Here is a 23,012-nt window from a genome sequence, read left to right on the forward strand (position 1 = left end):
GGAGGGCAAGCATACAACTGCAGAAAGGGTCCTCCAGCATTCCGAGGATCCACAAGGGTCCTCTCATGTGTGTAAGGAGAGTCATCTCGAGGGCTGAGCCTCTCTAGTAGACTGTGACAAAATAAATCGGTAGCGGACCGGCAGAGGGGGTGCTTCTCTAGATGCTCCAATTCCTCAAGGAGGTCTTCAACCTCTCCTTGGTCTTCTTGTGGGATTCCTTGAGGATATGCCACATGGTCGGTTTCAAAGAAACAAGCATTCTCTTCTATCAATTGAAACTATCAGTGGACATGGAGTTTGTAGGTGCATATGCCAAGCATGCCATGTCCACAAGATTCTTATAAGTCTTTACTATCATCCTCTTTCCCATGCCCTTTAGCTATGTCAAGTCTGTCTTGCATACAGCCATATCTATGGCCACTCTTGCCATACCTGACAGTCAGCCTAATGCATACTTTTTTTAAGTTAAGAGGTGCCTTTACAAACAGGCCGGAACCTGCTCTCCAAGAGCCATGCTGACCCCTGGCCCACACGAAGGGGCATTTGACTCTACAAGATCTGGAGCTGTAGCCAAGGGAGCCTCTCAGGCCACCGCGGATCTAGCTGGATCTCCTGTATCATCCACGGGTAATCTTGTAGCTGTCGTCGGGGGCACCAGGTCTGGAGCTGAAGCCAAGGGATATACGCTCATAACGCCAGATGAATCTGAACTTACGAATAATTTTAAAAGAAAGAAGAGAATCACCAAAAACAAAAAAAAATTATATATATATTTATTTTTTTAATTAAAAAAAGCTTAATAGAGACACCCGAGAAAAAATAATCTTGTAGCCAAGAGAGCCTATGAGGCCGCAGAGGATTCACTTGAATCTCCAACATCATCGGCAGAGAGCCAGGAGGGCTTGTCTCCTTCCCATAAGAGAAGGCTAGACAGATAGGGGAGAAGGTAGGGGTGGGGCTAAATGCTGGAAATGGCTCTCAAATCGAACCATAACCTCGAGGGTCCCGCATGTAGGTTAGAGCCATGGGCTCGCCGGGGGGGGGGGGGGGGGGGGGGGGGGGGGGGGGGCGTCGGCATCATCAGCGAGGCTGCCAGTCCTCCACAACCGTTGCCTGTTGTTGTTGCAGCGATGGAACGGGAGGCACCTTCCCCCAGCAGGAGGAACGCAACGTGATGGATCTGAAGTTGGGGGAGCGGGGTTGGCTGGCCACTCCCTGAGTGACGTTGAGGGCAGGATCTCACTAGGTGTCCCATCTGGCGGTAGATGAAATAATGTTCGGGGAGGCCAGAGTACTGTTAGAATATGCAACGGAGATGATGACCAGATCTGGGAACACGAGCAAAACGCAATGCAGAAAATAACAGCACAAGAGAGAGAGTGGTAGAGGCGTGTAACTTTGCTCTATATACACAAGAAGATCCCGGGAATAATACAAATGTGACAAGGGGGTTGGGGCCATTTTATATGGCCCCCCTACAGCAGTCGGCCTGCTGTAGGGCAGCCGACAGGGCCTGAAGAACTCCACGACCAGCAACAGCACCAGTCGGCCAGCTGAGCACTGTCGGCCAGCAGCTGTGAGGTCCATGACCAGTCTTACACAGTCGGCCACCTCCAGCAAGTAGACTAATGCAAACAGCTGCAGTCGGCTACAGACAAGGACATCCTGCCACCTCAGGGCTGCCTCCCAAGCCACAAAAAAATAGGAAAAAATGTGGGGAAAAATACAGGGAGTGAGGAAAATGAGAAAACACCTACAAGGGCGGGCACACCCACAACAAAGGCCTTGGTGTCTACAGAAAGACAGGAGATGATTTCTAACACCCCCTCTCAGCTCCTGGCTGTGAAACCAACCACAGGGAGTTGGGGTGCCGCCTGAGCAAATCCTGAGATAGCGACTTCGTGAAGAGGTCCACCGTACTGTCCTCCGTAGAACAAAACTCTAGCAAGATATCATCAGCAATGATCTGTTCACGAACAAAGTGCCTCTGGATGACCATGGGTTCCTCGAATGGAAGCCCAATCCTGCAATGCAACCTCTGCCACCGCACCACCTCACAAGCAGCATCACAAGTAGCCCGATACTCTGTTGAGATATCGAGCTCGTCTAGTGAGGCGGTGGACACTGATGACCCGCCTGGGGGATAGGCCCCACACTTACACCACTGGTATGGTTGGTGAGATCTTGGGTGATATGCGGCCAATGGGATGACAGGCTGTGTGACAGCCATTCTAGAGACTGGCATAGTTATAGCGCCAGCTCATTTAGTTGGGTTCACACTATAGAGAACCCTTGTATGTATTCGGTTGAGTACCTTTCATATTATGTGTACTCTTATCTTGTATATGTGTGTTGAGTGTTGAGTGAAGTAGAAGAAGATTTTCAGCCTCTCACCTTGTGTGTTCTCTATTAGGGTTTTGTGAGTGTGTGTGTGCTTGCAAGAGCTCAAGCTCTCTTCCCCCCTGCATCTTTTCATGGTATTAGAGCCTGGTTCATGCTAAGGGCTGAGCTGCAAGCAAGAGAACCATAGGAAGCGGTACGAGGGTAAGAGCTTCAACTACTCTTCCTTATTTGTGTTGGTGACTACATCCTTGTCGGGAGCTCTACGGGAGGCACCGACAAACGATCTCTGATTGAGGAGCTTTCTTCCCGGGAGTAAGGCTATAGGGCAACTATATTGTCCTATCGGACTTCATTTTTTGGACCGAAAACGCATTTCGGGCGCGTCCGGACCTCTGTTTTTCAGGAAGCAGGCGATTTCAAGCACTGCGGGTAAGTCATCGATTCTTTGCAGAACTCTGTTTTAAGAACTGGAGGAAGACAGATTGGCTGTGCAGACACAATGTGTGCTGCAAAGAGGTCAACAGTTGCCATTGGGTGTATGTATGCATATTGAAGTCACTGGTTGTGACATTTGAGAGTACTACAGTACCGCTGCAGAAAATACAGCAGTTTGTGCAAGACAAACCAGAGTGCTGGTTCTGGTAAAATTGTGTATCTGGCAAGATGTCAAATGATGGCATAACCCAGATTGTGGTTGAGAAGCTTGATAAGAACAACTTCCATGCTTGGAGGTTCAGGTTGACGAATTTCTTGGTGGGAAAGGGCTATTGGGACTACATAGAAGGTGAGCATGAAGAAGCACCGGAGATACTGGACATAAATCCGACTGCTGCAGATGTGAAAGAGTTTCAAGACTGGAACCAAGGAGCCAGGAAAGTTATGTATTGGGTCTCCATTAGTATAGAGGACACCATAATTGGGCACATTCAGGATGCCAAGTCTCCCAAGGAGGCGTGGAACACCTTGGTAAAACTCTATGAAACAAATACCAAGGCACGTAAGATACAGTTGAAGAATGAACTTCATACTGTGGAGAAAAAGAGCATGTCTGTGAATGACTATGCATTGAAGATAAAGGGTATTGTGGAATCCCTTGTATCTATTGGTGTGTCAGTAGATGATGATGATAAGGTGGAAGTCTATCTACGTGGTCTCGGGCCACAATACAAGGCGTTTAAGACGTCTATTCAGACTCGGGAAAACATTCCCAACTTTACAGATTTGGTGTCTATGCTGATTAAAACAGTTCAGAGCAACATGCCTTCTACACAAGTTCAGGTAGAGGACGAGGTAGAGGAGGCCGTGGACGCGGTCAAGGAGGTGGCCGAACAGATAATCAGAATTATGGTCAGCAGCAGTAACATCAACAGTCCCAGAATACACAACAACAACATCAACAACACACAGGTGAAAGAGGCAAATTCAGAGGCAGAGGGGAGTCAAAGAGGACCTGGAAATTGGCAAAGGCAATATAATGATGCACGTGAATGCTTTTATTGTGGTAAGCCTGGACATGTGCAGGCAAAATGTTATAAGAAGCAAGCTGACATGCAAAATGGGAAAGTGTAACAGAACAACTATGCATCCTCAAGTAGAAACAATGAGGATAATGAAAGGTTGTTTGTTATGCAGCATGTCGTGAATGCCATGTCTGAAAATGTTGAAGCAGCACAAAAAGATGATGTATGGTATGTGGATTCAGGTGCTTCGAACCACATGACAAGTCATGGGGAGTGGTTCAAGGAGATGAAAAACCTTGAAAGACCAGGTTTTGTGGAAACAGGGGATGACATTGCTCATCCAATTGTCCATGTTGGAGATGTGCCATTGTCTATGCAAGATGGCAAAGTGAAGTACCTTGCAGATGTACTTCACGTTCCGAACATAACAAAGAATCTGGTTTCAGTTGGCCAGATGATTGAGCAGGGTTTGCAGGTTCGGTTTAACTTTGATGGTTGTTATGTTGAAGACTTTAAAGACAAGTGCAAGTTGGTTGCAAAAGGCATTAGAGTGGGCAGAATGTTTACGTCAAATGTAGACATGCCTGAAATGAGTGCTGCGATGTTTGCAAATGGTTTAGGAATTGTTACAGACACAGATATTTGGCATAAAAGAATTGGACATGTGAATGTGCAGAGAATGAAGTCTATGCAGACTAAAGGAATTGTGACAGGACTGCCAAAATTTAAAGTGGAAGGTATGCAGAGAATATGTGAAGCATGCCAATTTGGAAAGCAAACAAAGCATGTATTTCCACGTAACAGATATGTGAGCAGAAATGCACTAGATGTTGTGCATTCATTGGGATCTTACGAAAACCATGTCTATGGGAGGCTGCAGGTATTATGTGACATTCATTGATGACCACACAAGGAAAGTGTGGGTATATTTCATAAAGGAGAAGAGTGAGGTGTTCACTCACTTTCAGAATTTCAGAGTTTTGGTTGAAAAGCAAACAGGGAAATATGTAAAGTGTCTAAGGTCAGTGGAGGGGGAGAGTACTTCTCCAATGAGTTCTCTGAATTTTTTAAGAAGAATGGTATTCGGAGACAGTTTACATGCAGATACACTCCGCAGCAAAATGGAGTTGCTGAGCGGAAAAACAGCACATTGCTAGATTGCGCGAGCATTGATGGAAGAGAAGAATATGCCGCATAGCTATTGGGTTGAGGCTGTTTCTACAGCAGTATACATCATGAACAGGACTCCAATTGCAGCCATACATGATGTAACTCCAGAGGAGAGGTTTACTGGCAGAAAACCTGATTTGTCTCATCTGAAAGTTTTTGGATGCATTGCATATGTGCATGTGCCAGATGAGCTGAGAACTAAGCTGGATCCAAAAGCTGAAAAATGTGTGTTTATTGGATATTCCCTTGAGCAAAAGGGATACAGGTGTTATAACCCTGCTACACGTGAGTTGAGGGTAAGCAAGGATGTTGTCTTTGATGAGATGAGCAGTTGGTATGCTGTTGAAAAAGAAGCTGTTGGGACTGATGTGAGTGGAAGTGTGGTTGCACAAAATGCAGGTCAACAATCACAGTCTTTGAGTAGACCAGGAGAGTCCTCATCTAGTGGGTCTGTTGTTTGATAGACCATGGAGTGGCAGGCTGCATCATAATACCAGTCCTGCAAATGTGATTAGTGCATCACGTAAAGGAAAAGAGAAAGTGGTTGAGTGTCATGTGCATCAGCAATGCCATGGACCTTCTCAAGACTAAATCCAGAAGGGGCAAGCAGATAAAGACTATGAACCAGTAGAAGATGGACATGGAGCAGAACTTGGAGCCAAGCATGGATCAGAAGGCTGTTGGCTGCATGGAGGCTGACGTCAGCAGTACCAGATGGCTGTCGGCTGAGTGGTTGGCTGTACCAGAAGGGGTGGCAGCAACAGGCGCATCAAAGACAACAACCAGATCCAGTCGGCTGTATTTTAGGGACTTTTATGAAGCTGTAATAACTGGCCGACCAGCAGTCGGCCAGTTCATCATTTATTCCAAGGGGCTATAAATAGCCCCCTTGCTCAATGTCTTAGGCATTCCACCCACTAGGGGTGTGAGTCAATAGGAGGTCCCATAGGGGACAGAATTTAGGGTTAGTAACCTTTTTATGAAGGCAGCCCATGGCTGCAAGGATATGTACCTTTTTGTACCATAGTATATACTGAAATTCCAGCACTTCTCACTCTCTCTCTCTACTCTCTCTCTACCTGCGTTTTTGCATCAGAAGGTTTTCAAGAGTGCTTAGGGCTGAAAGAAGACTACCCAGAGCTTCCGCGCGTTACATTGGTATCAGAGCATCAGGCTCAGCAAAGCTAAACACTGATTCAGTCCCAGATGATGGTGTACAGGTCCAAGGTACAGGAAAGTACACGGATTCGAAGCCCAAGGCGGGAACACAGATCGGGAAGAACTCCCAGGAGGTTTGTTGGTGGTGTTCCACAGTGCCAGATGGGGATGGCAGTTCCGTGAGCCAGATGGGTTATAAGGGAACGCTCCCAAGGGAGGTTGATCCTCCAAGGGTGATGTGAGAGTGCCAGACTCAGTTCCAGGAACGAAGACCAAGACGGTGTTCAGAGTCAGGGCAGGAATGGATTGTGGACTAGAGGAAGACCAGATGCATAGATCTTCATCAGAGACAGAGTGGTTTGGAGAACAGACCGGATTTTCAGAGAAAAAGGTTTGCCAGGGATGGATGGATGACAAAGGGACTTCGGAACAGGATTGGGATGATGACAGTCATCCAAGAGCAGGTTGGATTCCCGTCATCAAGTTTAGCAGAGGGGGATGTCATGTGCATCAGCAATGCCATGGACCTTCTCAAGACTAAATCCAGAAGGGGCAAGCAGATAAAGACTATGAACCAGTAGAAGATGGACATGGAGCAGAACTTGGAGCCAAGCATGGATCAGAAGGCTGTTGGCTGCATGGAGGCTGACGTCAGCAGTACCAGATGGCTGTCGGCTGAGTGGTTGGCTGTACCAGAAGGGGTGGCAGCAACAGGCGCATCAAAGACAACAACCAGATCCAGTCGGCTGTATTTTAGGGACTTTTATGAAGCTGTAACTGGCCGACCAGCAGTCGGCCAGTTCATCATTTATTCCAAGGGGCTATAAATAGCCCCCTTGCTCAATGTCTTAGGCATTCCACCCACTAGGGGTGTGAGTCAATAGGAGGTCCCATAGGAGACAGAATTTAGGGTTAGTAACCTTTTTATGAAGGCAGCCCATGGCTGCAAGGATATGTACCTTTTTGTACCATAGTATATACTGAAATTCCAGCACTTCTCACTCTCTCTCTACCTGCGTTTTTGCATCAGAAGGTTTCCAAGAGTGCTTAGGGCTGAAAGAAGACTACCCAGAGCTTCCGCGCGTTACATTGAGCCCCTTGGTATGCCTGACATTTCTGCAGGGCATTCTCATGTTGATGGAGAGTCTAGTGGCTCAAATATGAGCCTTGATGAGGAGCTTGGGATCCCAGCTATGAGAACACCTGGTGTAAAGAAGGCTATGGAAGCCATGAATGAAAAGCTGCGAAGATCTGGAAGAGTGAAAAACCCTGTGCAGAGGTTTACCTATGATGATTATGTGGCACATCATTATGCATATATGGCAAAGGTTGTGCAGGTTGTAGAGCCCACATGCATTGATGAGGCTGTTGGAAATGTGTGTTGGGAGAAAGCTATGGATAAGGAGAGGGATGTACTATATGGAAATGAAACTTGAGATTTAGTGCAATTGCCTGAAGGCAAGAAAGCCATTGGATGTAAGTGGGTGTACAAAGTAAAACATAACAGTGATGGAAGCATAAACAGGTATAAGGCTAGATTGGTAGCCAAAGGGTATGCGTAGACATATGGCATTGATTATGAGGAAACTTTCAGCCCTGTTGCCAAGATGGCAACAGTTAGAGTTGTGATAGCAGTGGCTGCGTCAAAGCAATGGTCTTTACATCAGATGGATGTAAAGAATGCATTCTTGCATGGGGATTTGTAGGAAGAGGTGTATATGTTGCAGCCACTTGGTTATGAGGATGTGAGTCACCCCGAGCATGTTTGTAGGTTGAAGAAAGCCTTGTATGGCTTAAAACAAGCACCAAGAGCATGGTCTAACAAGATTTCTGAATATCTTGTCACTATTGGCTTTCATGTAGCCAATGCAGATTTCTCGCTGTATGTGAGAAACAGTGATAGAGGGGTTGTGCTTGTTGTCATCTATGTAGATGACCTGATCATTACGGGGGACCATGATGCAGAGATCTTTGATGTAAAGATCTTGCTTAGACAGAAGTTTGAGATGAAGGATTTGGGGGAGCTGAGATATTTCTTGGGCATTGAGGTGATTAGGTCACCACATGGTATTGGATTACTGCAGAGACAGTATGGCTTGGATATGTTGTCCAAGTATGGTATGACAGGCTGTAAGCCTATCTCAGTGCCATTGGATCAGAATGGCAAGTTGAGTGGAGATTCAGGAGAGATTTTGAAGGATCCTACTATGTATAGGTGCATAGTAGGAAGCTTGATCTACACGACGATCACCAAGCCAGATTTGAGCTATGCTGTTGGGTTGGTGAGTCAGTTTATGCAGCTTCTCGGAAGCCGCATTTGGACGCATTGAGACGCATACTGAGGTATGTGAGGTCTACTTTTCATTGTGGACTATTTTATGAAACTGGGACAGAGATATGTGTATATAGGTACACAGATGCTGATTGGGCTGGTAGTATCTCAGATAGAAGATCTACTAGTGGCTTCATGTTCTGTGACTTGGAGCAGCAAGAAGCAGCCTACGGTTGCTCTATCCAGTACAGAGGCCGAGTACAGAGGAGCGGCTATGGCAGCATGTGAGGTAGCTTGGTTGAGAAAGCTACTTGCAGATTTGGGTCTATCAGTGGATAGACAAGTTGTCATTTTCTGTGACAACATTAGCAGTATACAGTTGGCTAGGAACCCTGTTTTTCATGCTCACACGAAGCATATAGAGGTCCACTACCATTTTGTCAGAGAGAAGGTCTTGGCAGGAGACCTTGCCTTGTTTATGTCAGCACACAGGATCAGGTAGCTAACATCTTCACCAAAGCATTGGGTACAGAGAAGCTCCGCAGATTCAGAGCTTCACTTGTTGTACATGAGATGGAGTTGAGCTCGAGGGAGAGTGTTGAGATATCGAGCTCGTCTAGTGAGACGGTGGACACTGATGACCCGCCTGGGAGATAGGCCCCACACTTACACCACTGGCATGGTTGGTGAGATCTTGGGTGATATGCGGCCAGTGGGATGACAGGTTGTGTGACAGCCATTCTAGAGACTGGCATAGTTATAGCGCCAGCTCATTTAGTTGGGTTCACACTATAGAGAACCCTTGTATGTATTTGGTTGAGTACCTTTCATATTATGTGTACTCTTATCTTGTATATGTGTGTTGAGTGTTGAGTGAAGTAGTAGAAGAAGATTTTCAGCCTCTCACCTTGTGTGTTCTCTATTAGGATTTTGTGAGTGTGTGTGTGCTTGCAAGAGCTCAAGCTCTCTTCCCCCCTGCATCTTTTCATACTCTGCCTCTGTCGACGACAAGGCAAAAGATGACTGCCTCTTACTGTTCCATAAAACTGCTCCTGGGCCTGAAGTAGATCACCTTGTGTCCGGATATTCTCCCCAAACTGTGTCAGTCCAACCGTGGAGTCGGACTCCATCAATCAATTCCTCTCCTGTGTAAAAGAGTCCATGATCCTTCGCATGCCGCAGAAACCACAGGATACGCAATCCTGCCTCCCAAGGAGTCATCTGCAAAACCATGAGCTCAACTACCTCATTAGGAAGCTCCGGTCGAATCTGGTGTCCATCAACCAGATCAATGAACCATTCTGCTTCTGAGTCAAAGAGGCATCACACTGCTCATCACAAGGATCAACACCAGTTACGGTGCAAAGCCAAGTCCTGGAAACCTGCTGAAGACCACGCAAGGCCTTCTGAAACCTGTCAACCACCCCCTCTGAATCCCGAACCACAAATTTGCAAGTAATCAACTGCCACCTGCCTGGCTTTCCGAAAGGTTCCCGTGGAAAGAACATCCTCATCTACAGGAGTTTCTTTGTCCCGAATACCATGAGACATCAGAGCATAAGTTACATGTTCAGTTTCCTCTGACTGATGAACACAAGAACCACCAACATCAGTATTGGAAAGTTCCTGCCAACTGCTGCCATCAACTGGCAAGCTATCCACCATCTGGTCCCGGAAAGCCTGCACCTGCAACGTATCCACACTTAAGTGGCCATTACCAGACTGCCACTTATCACAAACCTGAGGACCTGGGAGAGAGAGTGCTGAAAGCTTGTAAACTCCATTCTCCACTCCGCCTTCCCAAACCACCTGGCCTATTGCTTTGTCCCGGAAAGCAACAAAATGCTCATCAAACTCCACCCGTACGCCAATCTTGCAAACCTGATGCACTGACAACAGATGAAAACCAAGTGACGGAACATACAACACCTGGGAGGAATGCTTCCCCCCTCTGCCATCGGGAACTATCTCCAACTTGCCCTCACTGTGAACTGGAATAGTGGATGTATCCCTAGTAAGAATGTGACCAAAATACTTGCAGAGATCCTGTAAATCTGAACGGGAAGGAGTCATGTGCTTGGAAGCACCACTGTCTAGAATCCACTCCGGAGTATCCGTTGCGGAGAATCCTCCAACCTCCTCCTTGCCTAAAGAAAATGAAGCATCGGTGTCCATCACCTCCAGGTGCACAAAAGCCGGAGTCTTCATGATTGCTGCTGAGGAATCTTCACCCTTCTCGGTCTTCCGCTTGGGACACTGCCGCCAATAGTGGCCTTTCTCGCCACAATCATTACAGGTCCTCTCTGCCTTTAGTTTCTCGCAGTCAGTAACGGACTTCTTCTCAGAAGACTTCTCGGATGAAGCCTTCCCTTTGCTTGTGTTACCGCCTTTCGACCACTGGCCAGTTAAGGCCTCCGAACCTCCACCCTCAGGAGGGTTCGTGAATTGTTCCTCGTGGTCCAAGACCATGGGCACAAGCTCCTCCCACGTGATGGTGCTGAGCCTGCCAACTGGTAATCAAAGACGAGTAAAATGCTGAGTACTGAGAGGGCAAATGCGACAGCAACGTTATGGCCATGTCCTCTGATGATATTTCCTTCCCAGCTTGAAGAACTTCCTGCTGAAGAGCCTGCAGCTTGTTAATATGCTCCTGCATCGTCGACGACTTTGCAGGGCTCATAACCCGCATCTGTACTTCCAAGGAAATCCTCTTCATGGGCGATACCCTGTTGTAAAGAGAGGCCAAATGCTGCCATATACGTCTGGCCAGCGTCATATGCTTTATATGATTGATTACCTACCTGCGGTGTGCAGTTGAGGAAGATAAACGAACGGACCCTGGCGTTGACACGATCCCACATGTGTGCCTGTGCCTCCCGGTCCTTTCGGATCGACGGTACCGTGGAACCCCAACAACGACGAAATCAACGAGGTCGTAAGACTCTAGAACAAATTCCATCATAACCTTCCATATGCCGTAGCTGTTCCCGTCCAATTGACGGTCCACTGGGAACGTGGGGTGTGTCGGGATCTTCACATGGCTCTCAGCCATCTCGAACAGATCTGCCATTGCGGGAATGTACTTTGAAAAAGGGTGGGTGGGTGGGAACAAAGAAGAACTAACACCTGAAGTGGCTGTCCAGCTAATCAGCCCGCGGTTCTCTTGCTTCTCCTCTTCCCGAACAGTCCCGAACAGTCCACCAATCAGCAACATAACAGTCCCTCTCTTGCTCACACAAATCCCAAGAACTATCTAGAGCCTAGGCTCTGATACCATGTCAGAATGCGCAGCGGAAGACTTGCGCACGTAGGAGACGCATCACCATCGAGCACCACGAACACCCCCAACGGGCACTGCAGCATCCCTCCTCCGGGCTCCCATCTCCCGGTGAGCTGCCTCCCAAAACACCGGCCGGAGGAGATGACTATGACAAGGTGCCACTCTAGCCTATATATGGCTCTTCAACTTCCCATGCTTCCACTTATGGGATAATCCAAGGCACCTTCTAGCCATAGATCACATGCTCGAAATCGCCAACCTTCCAACAAAGAGCCATATATAGGCTAGAGTGGCACCTTGTCATAGTCATCTCCTCCGGCCGGTGTTTTGGGAGGCAGCTCACCGGGAGATGGGAGCCCGGCGGATGGATGGTGCAGTGCCCGTTGGGGGTGTTCGTGGTGCTCGTTGATGGTGATGCGTCTCCTACGTGCGTTAGTCTTCTGTTGCACATTTTGACATGGCATCAGAGCCCGGGCGTGTGTGGTCCTGTGGGCGGCTTAGGCGTGTGTGGCCCTGGGTGACCCCCTCGCGTCTCGGTGGCTTGCGGAGCTCGAATCGAGCGAGGGTGTTGGAAGGTTGGCGATTTCGAGCGTGTGATCTATGGCTAGAAGGTGCCTTGGATTATCCCATAAGTGGAAGCATGGGAAGTTGAAGAGCCATATATAGGCTAGAGTGGCACCTTGTCATAGTCATCTCCTCCGGCCGGTGTTTTGGGAGGCAGCTCACCAGGAGATGGAAGCCCGGTGGAGGGATGCTGCAGTGCCCGTTGGGGGTGTTCGTGGTGCTCGATGGTGATGCGTCTCCTACGTGCGTTAGTCTGCGCATTCTGACAAGTACTCCACCCATTGTTAAAAACATCCCGCCGTTGAGGCAGGGCAAGGTGATGATATTGGGGAGAGCCACTGGAGCAGCTACAATCACGCTAATGGATGGAATGCCGGCCGCCCTAGCGGCAACCTAGGTTGTCATCTGAGGGGACTCCATGACCTGGCCCAAGGTGCGGCCAATCGCCTTGCAAAGGCCTGGAAAGCCAATTGTGACTGGGAATCCTGCAACAGCTGCAAAAGGGACCGTGCAGCCATCGAGTGAAGTATGCATGCGTACTCTACAACGTGATGGGGCTCTGACTGAGCACTCTATCTGCCATGGCAGCCGAGTCGAAATCCATGTGGATGTAGCTGTGGCCAAGGATGTCGGAAATCGGCCCTTACCCGCCTAACAAGGCGGCCTGCAAGAGATCTCGAATCTGATCCCTGGGAGGGTCGGCTACCCACAATCTTGCAAACCAGGGATGTCACTTCCCAACGAGGAGACTGCCAATGCCAAACGCTGGGGGTCCGCTTCTGAAAAATGGCAATGGGCGACAGCCTTGGTTGGGGAAGATGGAGCGGGAGTCCTCCGAAGGGGGGAGACCAGAAACAGCTGCCAGTTGCCGATGAAGAGCAAACTCGAAGGAAAAAAAAACAGGAAACGGGGAAAAAAAAGGGGAGGGTGAGGAGAGGGCGGAGGAAACAGAGAAGTGACCAAGAAGGTGGCCTGCGGGTGGGTGCGGGTCGTCCAGCGTTTTCCTTTTGTGCTAGCTTTATGCAGTGTTCTATGCATGAAAGAAGCAAAAACTCATCCTCCGTTAAGTATTTTTGCAATGGGTCTATTCTTCATAAGTAGAAAGCCTGTTGGTCAAATTGATGCATGATTTTGATTTCTGATTTATTCAATCAGTTATTTGATGAGTTTCCCAGAGATTCAGGCCTGGTCTCTGCAATGCCTGTGCCTCAGAGCTGCTTATAAATATAGCTAGAAATCAACACAATTAGAAAAGCTATCTTCTTATTAGATGTATTTTGGTCCAACAAGATACCATGATCATTCATCCCATGCCAGCTCAAACATCCTGAAACAGTGGTTGGCACCTCCTACTACCAGATCTTGCTTCAATGGGGCTTTTCTTGCATGTAAGAAAAATTATTAACCTCTGCTAAAAATGGAAAGGGTCTATGAGACCAAAAAGTGTTTCAAAAGTTTTATGTTTGTATGCATTTGATAGTAGATGATTATCCTATGATCCCTCCTCAGCCAGTACCAATCTCAGGGCAGAAAGAGGGTCAGGCCTCTGTGATGGGAGCATGTTATGTCGGTGGAGAACCTCCCGAATTTGTCTTTGTGTGATAGAGGGTCCTGATGCTGTGGGTTGGGCCCAGCATCTGGATCTTTGAATGGATCAGCCTGTCTCACAAAGAACCCCTCTGGGGCATGGAGCCAAAGCGGGGTTATGGATGGTGGGATCTGAAATGGCACTGGTATGGGTGGTGCACTTTGATATGGATGCGTGTACCACAAAGAAATCTGTGAAGGCACTTTGGGAGGTGTCTTGTCGGGGCTGGGCCTGTCTCTCAGCATGCTGGAGAGAGAGAGAGAGAGAGAGAGAGAGAGAGAGAGAGAGAGAGTCCTCAACTAACCTTTTTGGGAATTATGCTCAAAGGTACTATCCCAAACACTTGACATATTTGGTTTCTTGAGTTCCCCATGAAGTCAGAAGTTCAAACTCCTGCCTTGTCAGAAAAGTCAATAACAGGTGCAAAAGTGGTTGTCAAATTTGAGAAGTTGAAAAGATAAAGACCACTTGTCAATTATAGTGATGTGAATTTTCTAAAATTAAGGTCTTTATCAAGCTGAGTACATTTTTAGCACATTAAAACATAGTAGTCATGCTACACTTGGAAGCATTGCACTCGTTCAAATATCATTCCATGTCTTGTCTGCAGGAGAAATGCCTTCATACGGACATTTGACTCAGCCACTTCTAATAAACACAAATGCTAATGTCACAATGTACAAGTCAGCAGGCTTTTTCAGTCATGCAACGCTGTCCTGGATTGGCCCTCTCCTGAAATCAGGATATTTAAGACCCTTAAAAAAAGAGGATATACCTACTATTACACAAGAGGACTCTTCTGAGCAGAACCACAAAAACTTCAAAGAGATTTGGGAAACTCAAATCAAGAATGATCCTTCAAGAAAATCCTCAATATTCAATGCACTTATGAGGTGCTTCTGGAAAGATATTGTTAAAACTGGCTTGTTTGCCTTTTGCAGAGCAACAACAATGAGTTCTTTGCCATTATTCATCCGATTCTTCATTAACTTCGTGGCTGGTGACTATAGCCACCATTATGAGGGTTATCTCCTTGTTGCCGCACTCTTCCTTGTCAAAACGGTAGAATCTTTTTCCCAAAGGCATTGGTATTTTGGATCTCGACGACTAGGAATAAAGATGCGGTCTGCATTGATGGCAGCAATTTATGAGAAAGAATTGACTTTATCGAGCCTAGGGAAGCACAGGCACGCAGCTGGTGAGATTGTGAATTACATAGGAGTTGATGCTTACCGGATCGGTGAGTTCCCATGGTGGTTTCATTGGGCCTGGGTCATCCCCTATCAGATCACTTTAGCTGTGGTAATTTTCATTACAACTGTTGGCTTGGCAGCCATTCCAGGCCTGTTACTTATTCTTCTCACAATCCTCTTAAATTCTCCACTGGCCATTTCATTGCAAAGATCTCAAGCAAGATTCATGGATTCTCAAGATGAAAGGTTAAGGGCAACAACAGAGTTGCTCAATGGAATGAAGGTAATCAAGCTACAGGCATGGGAAACAAAGTTAAAATCAATGATTGATAACTTACGGGAGAAAGAATATCATTGGCTTGCTTCAGTACAACAAATAAGATCTCTTTCTTCAGTCCTCTACTGGGTTTCTCCGTTTCTAGTAGGTTCAGTGATATTTTTTTCGTGTATTATCCTAAACATACCACTCAATTCGACAGTTATATTTACAGTCCTTGCTACATTTCGCATAGTGCAAGAGCCAATTAGGATGATATCAGATTTACTAGCCACACTAATCCAGGTAAAAGTTTCGGTGCAACGGCTCAACAATTTTCTCGCAGATGATGAGCTGCAAAACGACGCTGTAGAGAAAACTCAGAATCTGGGCGACTATGCTCTGAAAATAGAAAATGGTTGTTTGAGCTGGAACCCTCCAGAAGGAAAACTTACACTACAAGGGATCAACCTTGCCGTGAAACAGGGGGAAAAAGTAGCTGTTTGCGGGAGGATAGGATCTGGAAAGTCGACGCTACTTTACTCTCTTCTTGGAGAAGTGCCTAAAGTATCAGGAGTGGTGAGTATAGCTTAGCGAAAAATTTGCATCCAGCAATTTTATACATTCCAGATGACGGTGGCATTTGACTATTCTTAATATGTGGATGATGCCTTTCTTTTGGGTCTCAATTCAGGTAGCATCAAATGGAAGTGTTGCTTACGTGGCCCAAGCAGCTTGGATCCAAACTGGCACTATCAAGGAGAACATTCTGTTTGGCATGCCGCTGGACGAAGTTCGTTATAGAAAAGCATTGAAGGCCTGTGCATTGGAACAGGATATCTCAAAATTTTCCCATGGGGATCTTACTGAGATTGGTGAAAGAGGCATCAATCTCAGTGGTGGTCAAAAGCAAAGGATACAGTTAGCTCGTGCTGTTTACCGTGATGCAGACATCTATCTTTTGGATGATCCCTTCAGTGCAGTTGATGCGCAGACAGCTTCTGCTCTATTTAATGTACGTTTCATAACATATTGACTCCTTGGCTTTATCATAGTATGTGTCTTTGGAATTTTTCAAATTCATCTGAAAAACTTTTTATTCAACTCAGAGCTGTATCTTGGGGGCATTGGAAGACAAAACGGTTTTCCTTGTGACACATCAAGTGGAATTCCTGCCAGCACTTGACCTTATTCTGGTTGGTATAAAACTTCTGTGTTTTGAATCTTGATTGAGTTGTGACACAACCATCTTCTTGCATCTACCTGGTAAATGCATAAATTTTACTTGAAAGAAAACCTTTTGAATTCAAAACACCCAGAATTCACCATCAAGTTAACTTCATCACACTGTCACTGCAATATACTGCATACATATGTTTGTAACATGCGCACACACTTTTTAAAAAAAAAGGTGAAACCACTGATTTTTATTAACTTAATGTAGAACCGCTACCGCCCAGAGTGGATGGAAGCTAGAAACAGTGGGAAAACACTTCTAAGATATGCAAAGAAATGTCTCTTATATGATAGGCATCATATAGAGAGGTATGCAAAGAATGCCTAAAAAATGCATACGTATCTAAGGGGGCATGTATGAAGGTCTGATGATTCCTATCATGCCAGATAGTCCAAAAGGTAGTAAATCTGACTCAAGCAAAGAAAGGGGCATATGCGTCTAGCGATGAGGGGAACTTCCCAAAGAGCCAAAATTGCTTCAAGAAACGTTTTGATGGGAAACGAATCTGTAGGCGTGCTGACAATGCATGAACTGCGTGGTAACCGAACACTGCCATAATAGGTGTGAAACGGTCTCACTGCAGCAGGAGCAGTGCACATAGTGCGACAATGCAATACGTCGTTTTGCCAATGTCATCCCCACCGGTAACACCTAGAGCATACATCTCCACACGAAAACTTTTTTCTTCAAAGGAAGACCATTCTTCCATACACAGCGTAGGCACCAAGTCCACCATCTGAGAAGTTTATCAAGTCTCCAAAGCTGATTGGCATGTTGCTTTATCCACGGTGGGGGAAGCAATAGTCTATAGGGCTTTGCTGCTGTTATTTCACTAGGAATGGCAGTGTAACCAGTTTCTTGCTGATCTAGTTTCCAATCATCTAGACAATTCTGGAAAGGGTTGAAGCAATTCTCGCAATCTATGCCAAATTGGCCGGGAGTGCATACCCAAACCATAGCGCCTATTGGCCAACGGAAAAGACATAAAAGAACCATCAGGTTGTACTAAAACATGTGTGCGCGTGCGCGCGCGCACACACACACACACACTTTTTTGGTCTACAATAAATCGATCAATTGTCGCGCGCGCACGCACACACACACACTTTTTTGGTCTACAATAAATCGATCAATTGTCGCGCGCGCGCACACACACACACTTGACAATTGATCGATTTATTGTAGACCAAAAATGCAGGCCCACAAAACAAGCAAAGTGCAGTGAATGTGCTTTGAAATTCTAATCCTTTCTCCAATCAAGTTCACCTAATCAAACATTTGAAACTTGTCAAACAAGAACGTGGCATTCTAACCTATTTAATCCTCAAAATCATATTATAAAGCAGGGTGTCACATCTAGAACAGGTGACCATGCTTGTTGTAGATTCCATCAACTTGGTTGTAAGAAGGCTTTCAGCAATTTACATCTAGTGGTAAAAGGTTTTCAAAAATGGAAGAGGAAAGTGGAATAACATCAAAGCCTTACATGAAAATTGAGAAGAAAAAGGGGTTCTTCAAACACCCCAAGTAAGAAGTCTACTTACCTGTGTATCCACCCAAGACCGAGATCCGATACACACATAAACATACTTGGGCTGGACTTCAGGCATTGCACCTTCCCCTCCGCACACAGGAGGAGCTGCTGGACTCAGAGTTTGTTGACGACACAATTTTCTGGGATTATGTTCATATTAGAGGCGTTTCATAAGGCATTTTGCTATGATAGCCACCCCTCTACATGATCTCACAAAGAAGAAAACCACTTTCAAATGGACTTCAAAAGAACAGGATGCTTTCTTGCAACTCAAGCATGCTATCATATGTGGACCTGTATTAATTGTTCCTGACTTGCAAAAATCATTTGTAGTAGAATGTGATGCTTGTGGCAATTGTATAGGAGCTGTCCTAAATCAAGAAGGGCACGCAGTTGCATACGAGAGCCGTTGTTTACATGATGCTGAGCTTCATATGGATATCTATGAAAAAGAGCTCTTGGCTGTAATTCATACCTTAAAGATATGGAAACATTATCTTCTTGGGGCTGAATTTGTAGTCAAGACAGATCATCAAAGCTTGAGATACTTTCTATCTCAAACAAAGCTTTCGGAGAAGCAGATGAGAATGGCAAACTTTCTTTCTATGTTTCATTTTCAGATTGTGCATACTCTAGGAAAGAAAAATGTGGTGGTAGATGCATTATCCAGGAGGCCTTATGTGGCTGCAGTCTCAGTGGCCTCTCATGGGGCCTTATCTGCTATGCGAGATTTGTATCACTTGGATGCTGATTTTTGCCATATATGGACTGATTTGATGGCTGGTCATTCACATGCCTCTTATGTTATCAACGAGGGTTATCTTATGAAGGATAATTGCCTATGTGTGGTGAAGGATTTGCGTCCAAAGGTTATGGAGGAATGTCACGCTCCACCTTATGCTGGTCATAGAGGTATCATGCCCACTACACGCATGATTGAAAGAGATCTTTTGGCCAAGCATGCGTAAAGACATTGAGGCTTATGTACGTGCATGTATTACTTGCCAAAAGGTGAAATTTGACAGGCAAAAACCTCGAGGTTTGCTTCAGCCATTGCCTATTCCCTCGCAACCTTGGGAAAGTATTACTATGGATTTTATTATGGACTTGCCTCGATCCCAGCATGGGAATGATGCTATTTGGACCATTGTGGACACGTTTAGCAAGCAATAGAAGGGACATGCAAGTCAAAGAAGGTGATTGGGTTTTGTTGAAATTTGAGAAGGCCAGGCTTCGGAAGAGGCCAGGACGAGAAGGATCATATCCTAAGCTTTCTCCTCGCTATTATGGACCCTTCAAGGTGATTCAAAAGATCAATGAAGTGTCATACAGGCTTGCTTTACCTGGTCATTGGAAGATTCACAACGCATTTCATGTGAGTCTTTTTCGGAAATATGTGGGGCCAGATCCTGACGAGCCTGTCATCACAGAAGATCCGCCAGAGATTGATGAGCTTGAGGAGATCCTCCAGCCAGAACAAATTGTCTTTCACAAGGAGCGAAAGCTACCTGTAAGAAAGCTTTCCAGGAGATACCTTGTGAAGTTCAAGAATTATTTGCCTATTGATGCAAAGTGGGTAAATGAGGATTATTTTGTTGACTACCCAGAGTTGTTGCAAGCCTATCTTGAGGCTTTTCAGTTGAGGACAACTCTTTAGAAGCCTGGGGGGATGTCACCAATTGGCCGACCATTTGGTCTATCTCCAGTTTTGTGTCTCGTTCACTTGAGGCCAGGCCGGTGTCTCATGTGAAGAGGCCAGTATTTTTGCTTAACATGGATGGGAGCCAGATTGGTGCCACCCGTGTGTTAGCAAGATGGTGTCGTATGGACGGGAGCCAAACTGGTGCCACCCGTGTATGACCTGGACTGTGTTCTATCCATGGGATTGTCACGCCATGGAAGAGCCAGTATTTGTGCCGTGTCTTGCCTATGGGACTGTCACTCCATAGGGAGGCTCGTGCCTGGAACTGTGTTTTACGTATGGGACTGTCACTCCATAGGAAGACTAGGATTTGTATTTTCTGTCGTGCCATTTTTGTGCCGACAGATGTTTTGTACTTGTTCCATGAACGGGAGATATGTCCATGATACTATTTGCACATGTACTCATGTTTTGCATGTTTGAAACTGTTTTTACATGACTTGTATTTTTGTGTTTGCCTGCTTGACGTGTCACTTACTGAGCGGGGACGCCTACCAGTGAGTCGTGAAGTTTGCTCTGTCTTCTGACGAGTTTTGTTGCGTGTGAACAAGTGGTAAGTGTATTGCACTTGTTGGTTTAATAGTTTTAATTCTAACCTTTCATTTTATAAGGTTGTAACTTCACATTTCATTTAAAAGTGGGCACCCATTAGGGGCACCCACATATGGGCCAAGGTGGGGACCCCACTTAGCCCCTTAAGTGTGTGGTGGTGGGTGCATGGCCACCTACCCACACCACACCATGAAGCTGGCCGCCCCCATGCAAACGTGGGAAGCCGGCCAGCTGTGGTCGTGTAACTCCGCTTCAATCTCTACAAAGGAGAGCGACCACCCCACTCGTGGAAGGAGAACCGGCGATCGTTTCCATCTCTTCAGGCTGCTGCTCCTCGTTGGCTCTCAGGCGGGATCATCTCTTCAGGCGACTGCGCCTCTCTCTCCCACTCGCAGCCACAGGCAGTTGTGCCTGTCTACTGCAGGCGATTGTGCGCCTACAGTCCCTCAGGCTCCTCCTCCTCGTTGGCTCTCAGGCGGCTGCACCACCAAGCGGCTGTAGCCAGGCGATTCCACCATCTCCTCAAGCTGCGCCATCTCCACCACCTCAGCAGACGTTTGTGCGCCTCCCTCTGTCCAGCAGGCTGCGCTTGTTCACCAGCAGGCTGCAGCTAGGTGTTTCCTTTCCTCTCCAACAGGCGGCTGCTCCTCCACGCCTCTTTAGGCTGCGCCACCTTCTCCTCTTCAGCTGGCGGCTGTGCTCCTACAGCCAGGCGTTACCTCTCCAAAGGTGGCTGCTTTCCTCATCCTCCCCTTGCAGGCAGCTACGCCTCCTCCACCACAGCAGGTGTCACCATTTGGCCACCCAAATGGTTCACTCTTGCTTTCACACTATGTACATATTGGATTGGTGTCCATGGCTTATGGAATATGCCTATGCAGGTGATTGACACGTGTCATGCTGTATAGTCGGATATGATATTCCGCTAGGACTTGATGTTATCATGCCCGGAATATTTGGAGGACTTGGCTTTCCGCTGGGACTTGTGCCTTTGTGTACATGCCCGGAAACGCCTGGAGGATTGGCTTTCCACTGGGTCTGGTATTGCGTATACTTGCCTGGAAACGCCTGGTCTTATATGGTTTCATGAACGGAAATTGCTCATGCCAATGCTGCATTGCATAGCATCTTTATGTGCTTGCCTGCAAATGAAATTGCATGCTGTTTTCATGCCTGCATGACCTATGTGTAGTTCCGGGCTAGGGGACGCCCGCCCGTGAACCGTGCGTGTGAAACTGTCTGCTGACATGGTTGTGTGGCATGTGAACAGGTGGTAAGTATTACCCAATCTAGGCTCAAATAGCCCTTAGGACTTAGCCAATATTTATAAGTGAGTGCGTTCCCACTTCATTAAAGTTTGGGCGGCCAAAAGTCACTTATAAATTATGACCGCTTCCAAGTTCACACTCACTGAAGTCCCGAGGCGGACAAGACTCAATGTCCAGGACCTGATCCTCCCTTTTTACTCATAAATGGGCATCTCCCCATGTCCCTTCACCTGATTGGACCCCAATTCACTTACTTATTAAGAGAAATTCGTGTTTTCTCTTCATGAGGATTTTTGGAGGCTGAAAACTCTGTTTTTCCACCATTTCTCTCCATTTCCAAGCTCTCCATAGCCATACCCAACTTGCTAGGGTGTTTTCCAAGCTTCCAAGAGTGTTTCCAAGTGCTAATCACTCTCCTACTCACTCCCAATGACTGAAATTCAGCAAAACCGCTCTCATTTTTGCTGTAATTTCTGATCTTTTTGCTGAAAACCCTAATTTCAGCCTTCCTTTCTCAAGTTGAACCATAGGGGAAGCTTTCCCAAGGTTCCTTTCATCCTCTTGAAGACTTTTGTCGCGAAGGATTGCGGCAAATCGAAGATATCAACACTTCAAAAGCTTCCAACGCGAAGGCTTCCGCTTGCAACAACTTCTATGAAGACTGGTAAGCTAATTGGACAATGTGTTGTCATTACTTACTCAGTAGAAGGGCAGGACTCCTTGTTTAGCTGCCCTGTGTAGTATTTCTCTTGTCCTATGTGCTCTTGAAGATGTTGCTACCTTGCTTGGTAGAACATAGAGCCAATGGTAGAGAATATGGGCACTGAAGTCGGGCCGGGCATCAAGGCAGCTCCTTGGTGATCTACATCGACATACCATTGTTTTTTAAATGCTGAATTTCATATGCATTGGCATGGAGGATTTGGCAATGGATGCCCGTGAAGCTATGTATTGAATTTCTCCAATAGTAATACAATTTACTCAAGGGAGGGGTCGGCCGTTCCGGCTCATTGTGGGCCTCTTGTCAATTCAGCAATTTACTTCTTGTATTTGAGCAAGTGTCCTTCAAATCTTAGTGTATTTAAGTGTATTGATTAGCATTGTGTTCAACCAAGTTACATTGGTATCAGAGCATACGGTTCTCTTTCACTTCTATCGTGAGAGACGATCACCGTGAACACTAGCTATCTCTACACTTAGAACATTATGGACAGCCATACAATGAATGTTGGAGATGCTAATACAAGAGGCAGGGACAATGAAATGCATGCCTCCAATGCTTTACAGGATGAGCAAACTCATGTGGTGCACAATAGGGAACATGAATATGTGGGACAGCCGTCTCGTGGCAAAGAGAAGATGCAAGAAGAAGAGTCGATAGTCTTGAGGGTTGAACTTACTCGTATGCAGGCTCTTCTCCAAGCACAACAAGAAG

The 23,012-nt window shown here is 46.4% G+C and overlaps 1 protein-coding gene across 4 annotated transcripts in view; it reads left to right on the top strand.

Annotated features, from left to right (window-relative positions):
• Positions 1–23,012, top strand: part of LOC147619761 (ABC transporter C family member 8-like) — a 128,573-nt gene that overhangs the window by 21,860 nt on the left and 83,701 nt on the right. For 2 of the 4 annotated variants that reach the window (XR_015270075.1, XM_086825591.1), the window contains exons 2-5: positions 14,163–14,255; positions 14,446–15,863; positions 15,979–16,299; positions 16,394–16,480. Coding sequence is in view for 2 of the 4 variants with exons in the window: in XM_086825591.1 (XP_086681717.1) it covers positions 14,207–14,255; positions 14,446–15,863; positions 15,979–16,299; positions 16,394–16,480 (1,875 nt within the window). In the remaining 2 variants the exon portion in view is untranslated. The remainder of the gene's footprint in view (positions 1–14,162; positions 14,256–14,445; positions 15,864–15,978; positions 16,300–16,393; positions 16,481–23,012) is intronic. The other 2 variants (XR_015270076.1, XM_086825593.1) reach the window with 1 other exon arrangement.

This window comes from Cibotium barometz, chromosome 32 (genome assembly GCF_041138505.1).
Source record: "Cibotium barometz isolate CiBa-2024 chromosome 32, ASM4113850v1, whole genome shotgun sequence".
In the NCBI taxonomy this organism is placed as follows: domain Eukaryota; kingdom Viridiplantae; phylum Streptophyta; class Polypodiopsida; order Cyatheales; family Cibotiaceae; genus Cibotium; species Cibotium barometz.